The sequence below is a fragment of the Anguilla anguilla genome, chromosome 9 (genome assembly GCF_013347855.1).
Source record: "Anguilla anguilla isolate fAngAng1 chromosome 9, fAngAng1.pri, whole genome shotgun sequence".
Taxonomy (NCBI): Eukaryota; Metazoa; Chordata; class Actinopteri; order Anguilliformes; family Anguillidae; genus Anguilla; species Anguilla anguilla.
In genome coordinates this window covers 9300905-9318423 of record NC_049209.1, presented here as the reverse complement: position 1 = coordinate 9318423, position 17519 = coordinate 9300905, and the positions used below count along the sequence as shown (strand labels likewise).

General features: G+C 39.2%; 1 protein-coding gene across 3 annotated transcripts; it reads right to left on the bottom strand.

Annotated features, from left to right (window-relative positions):
* Positions 1-21: 21 nt before the first annotated feature.
* On the bottom strand, positions 22-16447 carry LOC118235189 (WD repeat-containing protein 44-like). 3 transcript variants are annotated; one of them, XM_035432318.1, is made up of 21 exons: positions 16345-16447; positions 15738-15852; positions 14681-14714; positions 12628-12702; positions 10771-11341; positions 8573-8703; positions 8002-8094; positions 7690-7826; positions 7174-7257; positions 6973-7079; positions 6369-6520; positions 4740-4878; positions 4202-4266; positions 3698-3814; positions 3451-3573; positions 3136-3327; positions 2917-3018; positions 1921-2036; positions 1704-1831; positions 831-965; positions 22-691 (listed from the first exon to the last, which is right to left on the bottom strand). In XM_035432318.1, the coding sequence occupies exons 2-21, from the start codon at positions 15812-15814 to the stop codon at positions 603-605; spliced, it is 2667 nt and encodes an 888-aa protein (XP_035288209.1). In that variant the 5' UTR covers positions 15815-15852; positions 16345-16447; the 3' UTR covers positions 22-602. The 3 variants fall into 3 exon arrangements, with proteins under 3 accessions (XP_035288209.1, XP_035288207.1, XP_035288208.1); XM_035432316.1 differs by lacking the exon at positions 16345-16447 and adding an exon at positions 16049-16268; XM_035432317.1 differs by lacking the exon at positions 16345-16447 and adding an exon at positions 16066-16268.
* Positions 16448-17519: the final 1072 nt, after the last annotated feature.

Genomic DNA, 17519 nt, shown 5'->3' with positions numbered 1-17519 from the left:
AATAGCAAAGCCGTGAATAGCAGGATGAACAAACAAAATAATTAATCTATTTAGTTTTCTATTCATTCACAACATAAAGTGCCATACATTAAATTACAGTGTGTGTCCGAGAGAACATTCTCTGATAATGTGTTTGGAGAATCTGACCCTGTTGGTCAAATCTTTGTAAACTCTTCTCCACTGACTTGATAAAGAGTGCCTGTAGGCAACAGTGCTTAGAGCAGTTTTTTCTCATGCCAATGGAAATAATACCATTTAATTCAGAAAAATTCCAGGTCCTAATCACATATTTGCATTTCCTCAGTTTAGTCATTTGCTTGAGCACTACAGTATATCTCTTTTTGGTCCCCTAAGGACACTAAATGCTAGCAAGAACAGAAAAACAGTGTCCCAGTTTCGTCAGCTGATTTCTTCCTCACCTTTCCATCATACTCTAGCTTAAGAGCTCCTGTTCTGTGGAAGAGGGAGGACAGTACCCTCTTCCTAATTTGAGGGTACACTTCAGCAGCTGTTGAAGACTTGAGTAGCAAGTCACCGAAATGTACTCTGGTGTGGAATGCAGGATGGAGAGGACTTTGTTTGCAGTTGAGGGTTGGTTGATCTCAGTACTTTTTCATGTTGATGAACACTTTGATGGCACCAGTGAAGTCTGCTGAGATCAGTACCTCTGTATGATCTGTCTTCAGTGCACCTTAGGGAGCATAAATAAGAAAAAAAAGATACAATTTTAAAGTCAGCATTTATTCTCCACTGTTAACCGTTTTATTTATTTGGAAGACATGACTGCACAGCGAAGAATCTGTGATTCCACTTGCATGTCCTTACTATACCTGATGGGATGGTATCGGAGCCTCCAGAGTCTGTGCTCTTGCACTCTGCATCCAGTGTTTCCAGGCCTGCTTCAGATGGAACGATTGCACTGGGGTTGGGTGCAAAGATGGCTGACGTGACAACAGCATTGTGGGCTAGGCAACCGGGAAGAAATAGACATGCAATTCCCCTGTCAGTCAGAAAACGTTCCGACTGCTGTCGCAGTTCTGAGGTCCATTTAGGGCTGTGTCACATTATAGGCATTTGTCTCCTGACCTATCAGTTGCTGATTATGTAGTTCTCTCTCGGGTGAAAGATTAGTAGTTGTGACTATTTGGACTCATGAATGATACATTGTGTGTAAATCCTGGGAACTCCCCATTGAATGGATTATGGAGGACGGGAGCAGCCAAGTCAAAGCTGGAGGTAATGTGTTCCAGTGGGATGATCCTTTAAGGGAAGGATTCCTGCAAAAGTCCAGGGTAACTTTACTGCTGAGTTCTCAGTTAAAGGATTAACTACTTAATCACTGCTAATTCCTTCCCAGAAGTTTCAGTCTTGTTGGTCAGAGGTGAATTTGCTCATGCTTCATTTCTAGACTTGCATTCCAACAGGAGCAAGCATAAAAAAAACTGTTAAACCATGTAAATGGTGTGTTCTGAATGCAAGGAGTAGGAGTTAACATAGGTGAATACATCATTACACTTCTGTGATAGTTGAACATACTGACACTAATGGTCTCTTCTATTATGTGAAAATAGTTTTTGTACTTCTCTTTAACGTACCTTAAACATGACAACCTAGTAAATTTTCAACTACCCTAATAGCTTGTTCCTAGCTAATGGTTTACTGTATAATTCCATGAAGTGGAACTAATAAATGGCTCTACTTACCTTTGATACCTTCCCAGAAATCATTGCGGTCTCGCCGAACAGAGGTGAATTTGCTCAAGTCATGGTAGGTGCTCCAGATGTAAACAAATCTGTCCTCTGAGCCACTCACGATGAATGAGTAATCATGACTGTAAAATGAGGAGATTACCTTAGCAAATGTTTAACCTGGACAAATGTTAACTACCAACTAGCTGAAAGTTTAGAGAAGGAACTTTACCTGAAACTCGCCTTGATTTGACTGCTGCTGTTGACATAACCTTTGTACTTCATAGACAAAGAGAGATCTCTTAAGTCGTATAAACGAATCCTTGAATCATTGGAGGTCACCAAAATCTACAAAGAAATTTAGGACACATAACGTCAACTGTCCATAAATCCTACCGAAAGTTACGTTAACATGTAAACATGTTTTAATGTACTATTGGATTTAAATGTTTGCCCTTTACAAATGATCAATAAAAATTCTGCATAGCTATGCTATAGCCATTCCAGTTCTTACTAAATATGAATAATGCAAAGCAAATTAACATTTAAATTTGGATAAACTACACTAGCTTTCAGCATCTCAATTGGCTTGCAGTAACAATAATTTAGATTGCTATTAAGCTAATATACATTATATGCAATTCTATGAACAATTTAACATTGATCAATTAAATTGAGCAGTTTTCCAGTTAATGAAAAGTAACAGCAAACATAACTCAGTGTTGCTAACTGTTACAAATCTTTTACTGAACTATGCAATATTCCGACCAAAATGAAAAGACAGGAAATACACTGCTCAATGCACCCCTCCCTTTTGAAACTATTCCATGACTAATTATGCATAGCCTGCATTGACACTGACACAGTCGTTCATTCCAGACTGTGGGACACATAATTTCACTAAGCAATCAGCTGGATTAAACACTTTGGAGCCCCTATGATGCACTATTAAATAATTCACTCAAGAGGAAACTTGCTCGAAGTACATGTATGTGGGCAGAATGGTTGACTGTCACGTGTAGGTGTGCATTTCTCTTTGAGCAGACCCTTTAGCGTGGGGATGTTTGGTACTATCCATCTGAAATTTGTGTACTTCATGGTATCTGAGATTTCTTTAAAGGAGAAGTTTTGTGGCCAGTTCTCTACGCAGATGGCCGTGGGACTAGACCTCCGTTCAAATCCTTCTTCCCAGACAGTGCAGTGAAAGGGTGAGAGGCGCTGCTATAACCTTGTTCTCTCTAGGTAGTGGCTCTATCGCGGTGATCTTGCGGCCAATTCGGTTCCTGCCTCTGGTAGATCGCACGTGGATTTGGGTGTGGTATTTAAGGTGCTGAAAAAGCAAAACAGATCCATGAAACCACCACATACTTTATTTTTACTGCACCTGCATGCAGTTGGGAAAATGGATGGAAATATGAAATGTTCTCCGCAGGAAGGGGCACAGCACCTCTGTGTCATAGAAGACGCAGCGCCCGTCGTAAGTGCCAATGACAGCATACTTCCCATTCTGGCAGAAGTTGGCGGCGGTGATGAGACGCGTCTGCCCGTCCACCTCATTCCACAGCGCCACCTTCTTGTCAGGAATGTTCCAGAGCCGCAGCTTCCCATCCAGAGAGCCACTGAGGAAATACCGGTCATCCTGACGAAGAGGGGGAGCAGGTGCGCAAGGGAGGGAGTTACCATGCACTATACTGTCATACTGCACTTGCTGATACAACGGTGTGGAAGTCATTAATGCCATCTTTAGCAGGGACGCACTTACTCTGGGGTGGAAAGCAATGGCCGTGACAAAGTCAATGTGCTGGAAGCAGCACAGACACTCTCTTCTTGATACGTGCCATAGCCTGACCGTCTTGTCCATTGATGATGACAGAAGGAAGTAGTTCTGAGGAGAGAGGAGAGTAGCAATATTGCAGCCATCAGCAGTTAACTCAATGGAATTAAATCAGTGTAGACACAGGGGAAAGACGATTCATTGTGCTCTGAGTTTAGGGTCTGTGACTTCTCACCTTAGACCAGGACAGGTCCAGCAGGTCAGCTGTGTGCCCTTTGTACTTGCAGAAGGGAACCTGTCGGAAGGGGGCGTTACTGTCTTCGGTGTCGGGGTCCTCTGGGGCGGTGTTAATCTGGAGACAATGAAATAACCCTCTCACTGACACACATGGATAGGTTTAAAATCTTAAATTCCACTGTCTTGGGGCCTGATTTACTAAGACCTTCAGCACTTGCGAAACCTTTTAACACACACAAAATCATGACCCATGATTGGTCATGGTATTTGTTTTGCACTAATCCTTCGTTGTGTTATTATTGTTGCTTATGCTGAAAAGTTTTGCATATGCTAAAGGTCTTAGTATATCAGGCCCTTTTAGTGACACAATCTTTGTATTGTCTATCTGTCCCAAAGAAGCAGTGCATCTTTAATTGTACAAAAATGACATGTTTGTATATGTTTTGTATATAGTTTCATAAGCACAAAGATCACAGTTCTCCTGATTCATTTTGCTTCTCACCCCACCATCTGCATCTGATTTTGAAGAACACAAGCTTTCCTGAGAAGGGGATGGGGAAACCCTCCCTAAGGAAGAAGGGAAAATGCCAATGAACGACACCCTGCATGCGTCCTGCAAGTCACACACTATACATTTTCACATGGGTGGACTAAGCACCTGCTAAATGCGCTGCTAACTTATTTAAGTGTTCATGAATTATTCACATTCCATTAAAGTAAATTATTCAGAAACTTCCACTCAAAAGACAGGGTGTAATTGTGGACTTAATATAATAGTCTAATATCATCTGGACATTATTTCTATTCTGTTCACATCATACAATATCCCCCACATTGTCAAACAAATATAGCTCCAGTACATGTTGCAATTATTAACTTATAAATAATAAGAAGTAATGAATTATAATTCATTGTTATAAAAACCTATATTAATTATTGCCTAACAAATTTCAGCATTACAGTAGTGTAATTTTGTCAGCTGCACATGTCTGATGTGGCCACAAAATCAAGTACAAGATTTTATGAACTGGATGGGCTACCGTCTGTGTTGTACTTCATCCGCATGTTGTAGAAGAAGTCAAAGGCATTCTTCAAGACCCAGATCCGCACAATGGTGTCTTGTCCTGCGGTGGCCAGCAGTCTTCCACAGTGAGAGAACTTCATTGTCCACACGGCACCCTGAAAAAATACAGCATGGCAGGGCCCAACACAAAAGGAAATACCTTATATCAGCTGTTTTCAAACTTGGTCTTGGGGTACCACTCTGTATGCTTGTTTTTGTTACAACCACAATTGCAATCCCAGAATGTTAACAAGTCTTTCATATTTAAAGAGATTATTTACTCCCCTGAACCACATTATATCAGAAATGGCTATGCGTGCAGTGAAGAATAAAAGTCCCAAATTCACATTGTGCTCTGTTGCAAATTATTACATAAAGAGAGGTAAAAAAAAAATGTAACTGATCAAATTAAAGACTGAAGTGAATCAATATGTTCCAAATTGGTTAAAGTGTTGACACATGGCCACTAAAATAATGATGATTTCAAAGACAAAGCAAATGATAATAAGCCCAACCTGCTTAAGGAAAAGATAATGTAAGAACGTAAACATGTATTCAGCAACCTAATTAGGAGACTATTCATTCACCTTTAAATTCAGTCTTTAATTTTAATAATTAAAACATTTCATAATGACCTTTTATGACAGGTATTTCCGACATAATGTGATTTAAGAGAATATATAATCCCTTTAAACATGAATAGCACCTAGTTAAGAAAAATCAACCACTTCTGGGATTTCAATTGAGGTTGGACTTAAAACCAACATACACAGTGATAAGCCAGGACTTTGCCCGAATCAGCGCACTTGCCTACTATTGAGTAGGCTCGTAGAGTACTCTGTATGGGAAAGTTGTTAAGTAGACGAAATTTCCTCTAAATGTAGTGTACTTAAAATCCAAGGATGATATACTTGTTTCCGGGGTTTCGCTGAGTATATTCGGGAACACACTTTTCGTAAGTAGGTCACCATTTGGTCCCATAAGTATGCTTGACTTCATAAGTATGCAGCTTCAAAACGAGGCACAACTTTGCTGTTATAACAACAATGATGTGAGCTGCCAATGGCAGAGCGTCTTACGACACTACACTTCCACAATGCGGTTGGAAAATAATATGGGGCATATTTTTCACATACTGCTGATTGCGTACTAAGCGTACACACTAAACAGTACACTGTATACTTAGTAGACGGTACATATTTGAGGACACAGTAGGCAGGCAGGTGATTCAGAGGCTTTGGCACAAACCTGTCAGCAATGAATCTTATAACATGGACCAGAACATTTTTCTAAAATGGATCAATAATAATGAACTAGCATTGTTCTCATCTCCCCTATTTAAAAAGTATGATAAGGAAGTCTGTAATTGAAAGGCATTTGTAAATATAATTTCTTAATCAATTTTATTAGGGAGATGTTTGAAATGTGTTTTTACATTAAATCAGATCAGATTTATTACACATTAAATGATAATAGCAAAGTAAACTACTGGTCAATTTTTCAATGAACTACCTAGAGCTGGAGGCTGACTTGGATGACAGCAGTATCTTGGCAGCTGAAATGAGCTACATAAGCAGAACCTGCAGGTCACGTCACAAATTCTCACCGTGTGCTCCCCACTCAGGTCTTGGACAGCTTTTATCTGGTCAAAATCGAAAGGGCCCTTGAAGCCGTGAGCAGCTTTGAATCTGAGTGGTCTGGTGTAGGGCATCCCCTCATCATCACTAGAAGAGGGGTCATCCTGGTCCATATGGAACACTGGGACAAACCAAGGTCCAGAAACAATATGGGTGTCCTCACACATGCAGTGCTTTACCAGTGCCAATACTAAACCTAAGGCAAAGTCCATAGACCATAGGCTAAAAACTTTACCAAGTTATCATGTTTGCAATATCCCAAGCAGAGTCACTACAAAGCAGGTAAAGAGAAATAGAGGGATGTAATCCAAAATGTCACAAAAAATTACTTCTCTTCAATCTTTCCAAATAGCCAGCAAATAATGTCAATTTTTCATTAAAAAAAACAACATATTACAATATATTCCCTTTTTCCAATTGCAAACTGTAATTTTCCCTTTTTTACATTTTTCCAATTAATGTTTTACTATTCGGCATCCATCAATTTCTCTTTATTTAGTGCCTAGTCCGCTATGCAACTTTAATTTTCAATCTCAAATCTTTCTTTACAAATTTGTGAAACTGAGATAGTACCTTCATCACGGACACTCTTCACTTTGTTTACAGCCTTCTCACCATACTCTTCTGCAAAGTGTTTGGCCCTCTTAACAGATTTACCCAAGAACTTCTTAAATTTTGTTCTGGGAGCACAAGATCACACAGTTAACACAAACAGCTAAAACATCAGGAAAGAAGCTGTGCTTGAGTATGCGGAGTCCCGTCCGTAAGTCTTACGTTCTTTGTTTGAGCTTTCCTCCATCTGTCTCAGACAACTGAGACTGGGACTTGTCTTCATCATCTGACTGCTCATCATCATCCCTGTGAAAGAAACAGACTTCTCAGACCTTGGGAAGATTTCTGTCCCAAAGAGAAATGCTTACAGCACAATCATTTATTTACATTAAATGCATGCAAATGCATATCAGCAATGAACAGAGAGATTATAACATGTAACATTCCTAGTCTCTTCTGTAATTGAAGCACACAGAAAATGACTGAAACCTGGGGTTTTAAATAAGGCTCAAGTCTTTCCTTTTTTATTTCAGGATTGTCAGCAACAAAGACTATGTAGTCCACTAACTTTGGCTAGGATCGCATCTTTAGCTATTTTTGTAAAGCAAAATGCATCACAGATAAGTACTAAAACTTTGCTGTTCCAATTCTCCAATTATGCACAGTGCCAGTGTCAGTAGACAGTTAGAGTGCATGACGCATTATACAGCCAAGCAGACGGGGTGTTTTCCTCTTTACGTGATGTACTCTTTGGTCCTCCTCATGATATGGAGTGTGAGCGGGTTGATTCCATTCGGCAGCTTCTCCTCCGCCAGGCTCAACGGGATCTCCTCCCCAGTGTCCAAGTTCTTAATAATCACACTTGACAGTATCTCCTGTTTCAGACAAATGAAAAGACAAAACCCCACAGTCAGCCAGCCAATTGCTCTTATCACACTAAGTTTCTGTGGTGAGGAAAAACAGGCAAGACCCAAAACCGATCCAAGATCCGAAGATGAGTAATCTCATAACCATGGAAGCATTAACTTGAACATAGTGGCGCAACCTTACCTCATCTGTCAACTCACGACCGGAGTTGGATCGCGGTCGCTGGGCTCCAGCTGTCTCAGCGGTGGGGGAGGCGGAGCTTTGTCTGTCATGCTCCTGAAAACCACACCCACACATACAAGTTTAACCAAGTTTTTCTTGCACAGACATGGTCAATAAGATGACAAGCTTACTTATTAAAAATATAAATATGAGAAACAAAAAATACATACATACATACATACACAGTTATGTACATGCAGCGAACCACTTTTGTGAATATTTTGAAGACATTGCGTCAACCTTAATATTAATTCTAAAACAATTTTATTTAAAACTGCCAGTACTGTAATTACTGTATATATGCCCTCACTGACACTCTTGATTTTTCCATGAGGTAGCAAAGATATGCCAGTCATTTTGATTTGCCTGAGCTAGTACAAAATGTTGTCTGCTGCCTAAACCACAGGAGACACAACCAGAATTTAACCCCAATCCTTTCCTTCAGTAACACTGACCTCTAAAAACCATGTCAGACTTGATGGATATAGGGTAACAAAAAAATTGAAGGATAGCAATGTAATGGCTCACTTACTTGGGTGATTACCAATTTGTCCCCGCTAGTTGCACTGGCCAAGTCCAAAGAGTGCTGCAGCTCCTTGGTGATACATTCCACTGTAGTGCTGGGAGACATCAAACCACAAGGCTCCACTGGCTTGAAGGACACTAGGCACAAACAGGGTGATTACAGGGGTTAGCAAAGCTTTGCCTTCATATCTTAAGCATCCAGATATTGCTTATGATGCATTCTTAAATCATTACGTAAGCTCAGAGATGGAAGAGATGGAAATAACACTTGTAATGCATAATACTTTGGACCATCCAGGTCTTGCCATAAGCAGGTTAGCATACCACAAAACAGGCATTTGACATTCAGTATATAAACCTACTTACATAGTGAAGTGGGTAATTGGGGCTCTTATGATGGGATGTATCAGTCATATCATGTGCGTTTAGTTTTTCGATTCAGTTACTTTATGCATTACATATGCATGTGTACTGTAATAATATTTATTTCTAATCATTTAATATCTTTAGAATTATCCATAAAGCAGAATGTACCCAGTATACTGTAAGAAGAGAATTATTCTGTACTCTTGTCTGTGTGTGATTTCTTATCTGCCAGTTGAATCACTTGAATCTTTATAATAGTTAAATTGTTATTTGAACTTTAGTCTGATTCACTTCTAATTTGTATAAATGAGGACAAACTGAATGCACAATTAAAGTTTATTCTCCTGGGAGAGAGAGTAGAGGGGGAGGAATATTTTGTTTAAACAAAACATATAACCTTCGCGAAATCCTTGGCTTGGCCTAGTTAGGCCAGAAGCCCAAGTTGCCTGGTTACCAGCTCTGGTTGCTTGGCAGCAGGGAACCTTTCCCCCCCCTCAACTCCTATGAGCAAAACTCTGTCTCATGAAATGATGGATAACTTTCTTATTTTATCAATACACTGTGACCGATGAACTGACAATTCTCCACATTCCTCCTCCTTGTTTGTACAGTAGTATAACAACGTCCTTTGCAATAAGTTTTGGGAACTGTTATTCTTTTATTTCTTTTTCTTCTTTAATAAAATTGACCTTTTCTCAGCTTCGTTTGCACTTTGATTATATTAGAGAATTGCAAAAAAGTTTAAATTTTACTTCAACAGAAAAACCTGGACTATTATTAGGAGTGTTATTTCCATCCCTGAATCAGTACATCCTTAAAGGTCAAAAATTTCCATGAACTTAACCAAACAGTAGAAGTATCTGACTGGTGAAGGACACATGTAGTCTTAACCAGTGCTTCTGGAATGGGATTCATTTGATGTTATCTCAATTATCTGACTCCAAAATAATGTTTTAACCTTTCGTCTGTGCTAACAGTTACGCACAGATGGAGGAGACTACTTTCCACCAGTAGTGTGGCTCTATATGGATTGCTATCTATCTTGGTAGACATGGGCATGCCTCTGGCTTGTGTGGTCTCCATACCTACAATTGTGTTTCAGGCTTTGACACTGATGTATAGGCAAGTTTCTACAGAGTACAGATATCCTGAGTTCTATGTGTATGTTAGGACCTTAAAACTACTAGGTGTGCAGTGGTAAGAGGTAAAGAGGGATGCCAGGTTAAAGTTAATGCAATGTATTGTACAGTATGTTCAAATTGGCAATATACAATGGTGCAAAAGTGTGTGTCAAGTTTAATGGCTGTAAGCATATGATGCGTAGGAGAATGTGTTGACGAGTCTCCTTGAACCATTGCACATTTTCTCTTATAAATCCAAAGATTAAAAGAAAACCCAAAGTCATCAAATAAACACACAATCATAATAACAAAACAGTACATTGACGATCCTGCTTACGCAGTCTCTGTGGGCATCCCACACCAGGTTAACCTTTGTATCTGGCTGGGCACTGACCCTTAGGTATCAGGATCCCCACAACTAAAGACACAAACAAACATGATTACTCTGCACTATGGAGAACTTAAGGTTTACCAAATACTTATCCAGCCAGATGTTTTGCAACTGAGCACTGTCTCGTTATCACACCCCCTGACTCCCTGTCAGCACAGTAAACAGACTGTTTTCCTTTTCGCGTCTGATAAGGGGCACACTTCTGTAGACCACCCTATAACTATATTAAGTTTTCTGTTCTTTTTTGCTGTATTCTGTTTAAGCTGATATTAATGTACTTTTGTAAAAGCAATAGATCTGAAGAGGATACAAAAAACAACCTTTTACCTTCTAGTTTTGATGGCCGCAGCACCTCTTGGGTCCCTGTACGGGATGGCGGTGGAGGACGAAACGGGGGAGGAGGTCGAGGTGGAGGAGTGCCACTAGGAAGGGGTGGCCTCATAGGCGGGGACTTCTTAGTGCTGGCTACAATGTCTGGCTCAGTGGAGAACTGCCTTGGAGGCTTAGCAGGGCCGGAGAACACAGTGTGAGAGACTTCTTCCAAAATGTCAGCTGCTTCCTGTTCCCGCCCCTCCTCTGCAGACACCTGGGGAGATGGTGGGCTTTGCCAATTGTGGATGAGGCTGCTGGTAATATCTGGGGCTCTTGTAGTTGAGGGGTAGTGTTTCCCTAGACCCCCAGTTTTGGGAGTGGCCCCCATGTCCTCCTGCTCAGTGGCAATGCATACCTCAGCAGGCTCGTGTAGGTTATCAACAGTGATGTGCTGCCCCACAGCCATGACCCCTGGGGCCAAAGGCACCCCAGACACCTCATTCTTAATTTTCCAAACATCCTCTGTGAGTGACACCTCCTCTGCAGTGCCACCCCTCTGGCTCTCCTCAATTATGCTGTCAATGATCTGGTGAAATGGAAATATAATCACGAGTGAAGTAAGCTGGTCAGCATTGCTTTACTACTGTACCACAATCAAATTGGGGTCATATAAGCTTTTGAAATACTTGATGCCAGTAAAATTTCCAATCATATTAAATCATTTTGTTTTGAATATTGGAGAAATATATGTTTCTTTTATAATAGCCAGTAATCAGCAGGGAGTTTACCACTGTCTGTTGTATTTAAAAGAGTATCTGACACAGGGCTAATGGTCACATACAACTTACATGATATTTGGCACACCCACAGAGTGTATTATTCATGACTTTGAAAATTAAGTACTATTCACTGAACATATATGGTCCAAATCATATTTCCATTAAGCTAATGTTGGCAAAGTGTCAATAGGCATGAAACTGATGCATTTTCTTGCATATCGAGTAAAGTACATACACGTAAACACAAGAACACGCTGACACGATTCACGTGGATCTCAGCGACCCAGACGTCCTAATGCCTGGCTGCAACCCTCATGGGAAGGGATCCAATCCCCCACTCACAGAGAGTACAGCTTAGTCTTTGCTTAAAATAACAAAGACAAGTTGAGGGATGTGGAGGTGCATCAGCACAAAGCCCTGGTCACTGCCAGAGGAAACACTCAAACTCAGGAATTACCAGACTTTCAGCAGTCCGATTAATACTGAATTTCAGACAACACTGTTAGTGAAGGCCAGAACATATCATTTTGTTTTTGAAAATAGGAAGATTATAATTTTGTACACTTTTGAAATAGTAGAATTCAGAACTCTGTGATTCAATTCATTATTGGCTGATAAAAGCCTGGTGTGCGGCTACCACAATCGCGCTCTGAAGAAGGCCAACAAACCAAAACATGACCTTTTTAGCTGTTTTTTAGTGCTTCTTTTTGTATTTTATTTTCAAAGATGAAACTAGACCTTCCCCAGTGCTGCCAATTCGCCACTTTCTTTCACTTTATTTACAATTATTGACATTCTGTTTTCTTGGGCCAGGCACCCCAATCAATGCTATTCTTGTGCAGGGCACTTGATTTATTTATTTTTTCAGAGTAAGATTATGTCTGTTACAATATATAACCTGGAATAGATTTATTGTTGAATTTCAAATGGAAGGCATGGATATGATTGTTTCTGTTGCCTGTATTACTTTATTGGAATAAACAGATTTGGAGCGGTCGCAGAACAGGACTAAGTTGTTCGAAAAGCAGTAAACATGGGAATAAAGCGGTGGGCACTGCCACTATCTGAAAAGAGAAGGAGAGGACGGATGCACCTGGAGGGAGTCTTCATTGCAGGGCTCCTGTGGGGCAAACAAAGAGGCCACCACTGTAGGGCTCTCCTCACTCCCCTGCAGTCAACAACGAGCACAGACACAAAATGACTGCAGCCAAACAATGAGAGGCACACCGTCATCCATAAACATGACAACATGAAATCAAAATAATAATACCCGGCCAACAAATTAAATGTAATGTTTCAGTTCCTTCCACAGACTAGAGCACAAATTATACAGCACTTAAACATAAGAAATGCATTTGAGTCATCATTGTAAGAAGACTTTCCTTTTCTGGGATAAAATGACAGATATGGATATTTTAGGCGTTTCCTTTAAGCAATCTGATTGACAAAGTCGTCACAAGAATTTCTACATACAATCAAATACCAGTTGCCAAACATCAAGGTGTCTCTATGTATGTCTTAAAGGGAACGTTCAGCTCCACCAGTACAAATTCTTTGTTCTACCACCATGCACTCATTTTAATATTCAGCGGCTGGTTATTCCTCCTGTTGATGGATGATAACAGGGTGTGGCAACAGTGAAAGGAGCCCTAGACAGGATCACTAGAGTACATTTTGGATCTGGTTTGGTAGTACCATCAGATGTGTTTAATTCAACCACCACTGAAGATCTGCTACCCCATCTCACCCATCCACTCCCATCTCTCCAAGACGAACATCATCAAGTGATGTAATAATTGCTGGAGTTTTTTCATTCTGTGAGCTGATCGCTGTGTGCGTGCATGAAAGGAAAACTGGAATCCCTGTGCGAGCAACTATGTTTTCCAGCTTTGACAGTTCTAGTCTTAATGTCACTTTACATCCAACCCCTCAAATCACTCACTTATTTGCTCTTCCATCCAGGGACACTAAATGCAGCTCTTAGAAAACAATACAAGAGTCTGCAGTATTTCCTCAGTCCAATCATGCACATCGTTTCAAGATAAAAGGACTGGGCAGCGGTCGTAGTACAAAGATGAATATTACCAAAAAGAAGATAAATACACTCAGTCTCATGTGGGAATTCATTACACATATTTATTTCTTGACATTGGACAACTATTCAAAGTCATAAATGACTGCACTCAAGACTTAAACAAACTTGCTTCTTTTGCGAGATTATGGGTTTCTAAATGTTTACAAAGTTTTACAGACTCCTCAATCTCATCTTCCACTCATCTACAAAAAGTTTGGAAAAAAAACCAGTGATGGATGAAGTGTCCATGTAACTTTATGTTGGTAAGACTTCAAAAAAACTGAAAGTACAGTCAACAGAACATCAAAGCGACATATAGCATCAAGAGAAGAGACATATTTCCGACACGCAATATTACAGAACAAAGGCATTAAGATACATTTAAGGCAAACTGCAGAGGGAGAAATATAAGAGCTTTTGAAACGAGAAGCCAGATGGCTATATGAACTGAACTGTCTAACACCAAATGGTTTAAATGAAGAACTATTCCTTAACACTTTTCTGTTTTTTATTATATGTTTGTTTTGCTTTGCAATGTATCCAAATGAATGATACTATGTCTAAAATACATATTTGTGATGTTTTTTCTTTATATTTTTCTTTTATTATTTGTGAATGTAAGACAATCTGTCATCAGTTTGAACAATGAATTATTTCTTTAGTTTCATCTATTTTTTTCGTTTACCCCCACCCCCTTTCTGATTTTTAGAAGGCTATATAGACTATCCTTAAAAAGAATGCGTCCTATATAGACTATCCTTAAAAGACATTTTACTTTGCATTTAAAAGAAAAGCACTTTGGTGAAACTTTTGAAACTGTCTCATTCAGACTAATGTAATCAAGACTCTTAATTGTCATCAGCTTAACCGGTGTGAGTCTGTACATAGAGGCCTTTCTTTGTTCTTTTTGTTTCACACCAAAGACGACTTTACGCTGATTCATTTGACAACTATTGCAATTTTAATTCCTAGTTGGGCTTGGCATTGTATACCATAATAAACAGATATCCTGTCAACTGCAACAGACATTTGCATATTATGAAATTATAAGTAGTATGATTGTGAGTCATACCTTTGTTGAGAGAAGGACACTCTTTGCAGGTGACCTAAAGAAAGAAGAGAAATGGGACTAGTTGTTTTTATGTATTGTAACATCTAATTTCATCAAACTTCAAATTTCACTTTTGATACAATTTTCTAATTTTGTTGAGGCCAGACAACATTTCAGAGTATCTGGAGAAAATCGTTGTTTGGGCTATACAGGTATTTGTCAACGAGACTCCATCAATTAAGATAAGCAAAAGGCTTGAAACAGCCAAGCACTTTTTTTTTTTTTTGCAACTCTGTACTTTGACCCGAAGGCTACATCATAACTTGAGACAACCTAAGAGAAAATCTGCTGACTGCAGAATTTTCCTCATTATGGACTGAAGGCTGTCACATATTTCATTTTCTAACGTTAAATTCAACAGCCATGTCAAGTGTAGGCCTACAAGTTCGTCGTCAGATATTATTGTATAGGATCATGTGTTCATCCAAAGAGTTATATAAAACGTATCTCATTAGCGCTTCTGCACGTGTAGAACACTATCGGCAATGCATAGAACGAGAACAAAATAAAGCTTACAATTACCACGTAGGCTACGCTCATCAAACAATAAGTCGAGAGATGAGACCTGCCGTCACATCAGCTTTTGTGCGACCCTATCTTCGCATTAGATATCATTTGTGTTCGTTTGTGAGCTCTTACCACATAATGTTACGTCACAGAAACAAATGGAAATACAGAATTACACTCAATGAGACATCATGGCTATACAGCTTGTTGTTACGAAGTCCCGTTATAAAATAAATAAATAAATATATTTTTTTTTAAACAGCATAAGTCGGCAGCCTATATGGTTGCACTCAATTTATATTACAGATTCATAGATCCATCTTCTAATAGGTATGGAAAACGGCTGGCGATTCTTAGTAGGCTAAACATGATTTTTAGCCTTTACAAGATCTGTAGCGTTCAGCGCTTTTGTAACAGCTGCTAGCTTTAACGGTGTTAACAGCGACTATACAATAGTCTCCATATATGTCCACATTTCCAGTAAGCTGGTAAAAGTAATTTTTATACTTACGCATTTGTGGAAAGAATCAAACTGACATCTTCAGTCGTATCATAGAATTCTTCTGAGTCACTTGTGTCCGAGTCCATTTGGTCAATGTGGCTAGTGAAATAATCCAAGTAGCCTACTATTGAATGGAAAACAAGACACAGCAATTAAGCCTAACCTCACTAGCGTTCCATAGTAAGGAAAAATTCAGTGATGCTGGTTCGCGAGCAAGCGAATTAGCCAACTGTCAGCTACATTAGTTACAGTGCAAGGATGGGTGATGCCACTATCTTATGCTTGCTATTGAGCTAGCATATTCAACTACAATATACTACCTGATTGGAAACCTCACCAGCGCAAGATAGAATAGATAGCTTAGCTATCTGATATCCAGAGACGTGTTCCTCTATAGCTAATACAATAGCAGCTAGCCTACTTTCTATGCTATATCAATATTGTGTGCATTTAAATAGTGTTGAGACCGACATGAAAAGGAAGAACTGGTTATTGTTCCTTAATTTACAACTAGAAAATAAATAAATAAATAAATCAGATCAGGAAATGTCGCGAGACTGCAATCAATGGCTGGAGAAGAAAGATTTTTTAAAAATAAAAATAAATACTGACTGACCGGTGTTGAAGGCCGGCTATTTTATATGACTGAATAATGTAAATACTAGGATAACTATGAAAGTAAAACATGTTGTTGTGTGAAACGCCTCTATAATGAGCAGTTTTTCAAGTCTTCGCTTGAAACTTTCAAAGATGATGTGATGAGCAATGTGAAGTGCGCATATCGTGCACCTTTATGTAACACATGAATTACATTTACAAGCTGTTTTGTAAATCAATGTGTAGTAAAATCTATTTTAATAAAAATTTTCTATGCATTAAAAAATGGAATCTATCTAATTGCGTTTAAATTTAGAATAGAGTTTTACATTAATTCATTAATTAATTAGCTTTTTAAGTTAATTGCTATGCAACTGGAATCTACTATATGGATTTAATGTTGTGTCATAATTATCAACATGTAGAAAACCATTTGTAACATCAGATATAGGTACAGTAATATTACCATTACTCACAATAAGCAGATTAAAAAGAATAAAACCTGCTTTGCTGTATGTTGCAATTGATATTTCAGTGTTTGTTTAGTCAGCCGGACTATGCAGGTAAGTATAAATAACCCATCCTCAAATGTGTGTATTTTACCCAACTCATGGGAAGACTATTAAGACCAGCTGTTGCGTACTATCCTTTGTCTAATGTATTTGCTAGACACATTGAATCATTTTGGCCCACTTCACTGCAGCATCTTAAATATGGCAGAATTTCAAATGTTTTGCAGATCTGAGAACTGTGTTAGTGGAGTGGCCTACACTTGATGAGGGTTGGTGCATGTGTAACTGGGGTAGAACTGGTTCTATTTGACCACGTTGGCATGCCATCCATCTGTAGCAGATGTTTATCTGCATATTGATGTTTCTGAGCTTGAAACATTCTCACACTTCAGACTCCCCCAGCAACTGCAGACCACAGATATGTATCAGTCAGAACATGGAACAGGATAGAGACATTAGAACATGCAACCTATAGGTGAGCCTATAAAAACTTTTAACCTCACAACTAGTCATCTGGCAGCTTGACAGCAATGATTAAAGGGTTGTTTGTATTAAATTTCTTGAACCCAGCAAATAACAAGACAGTTGCTGTGTTTTTAATCTGCATCCAATAAAAAAAGTTCCTGCAGGACCAGTTCGCAAAACACAGTCAGGACTCGTCATGTAGGACAGAGGATAATAG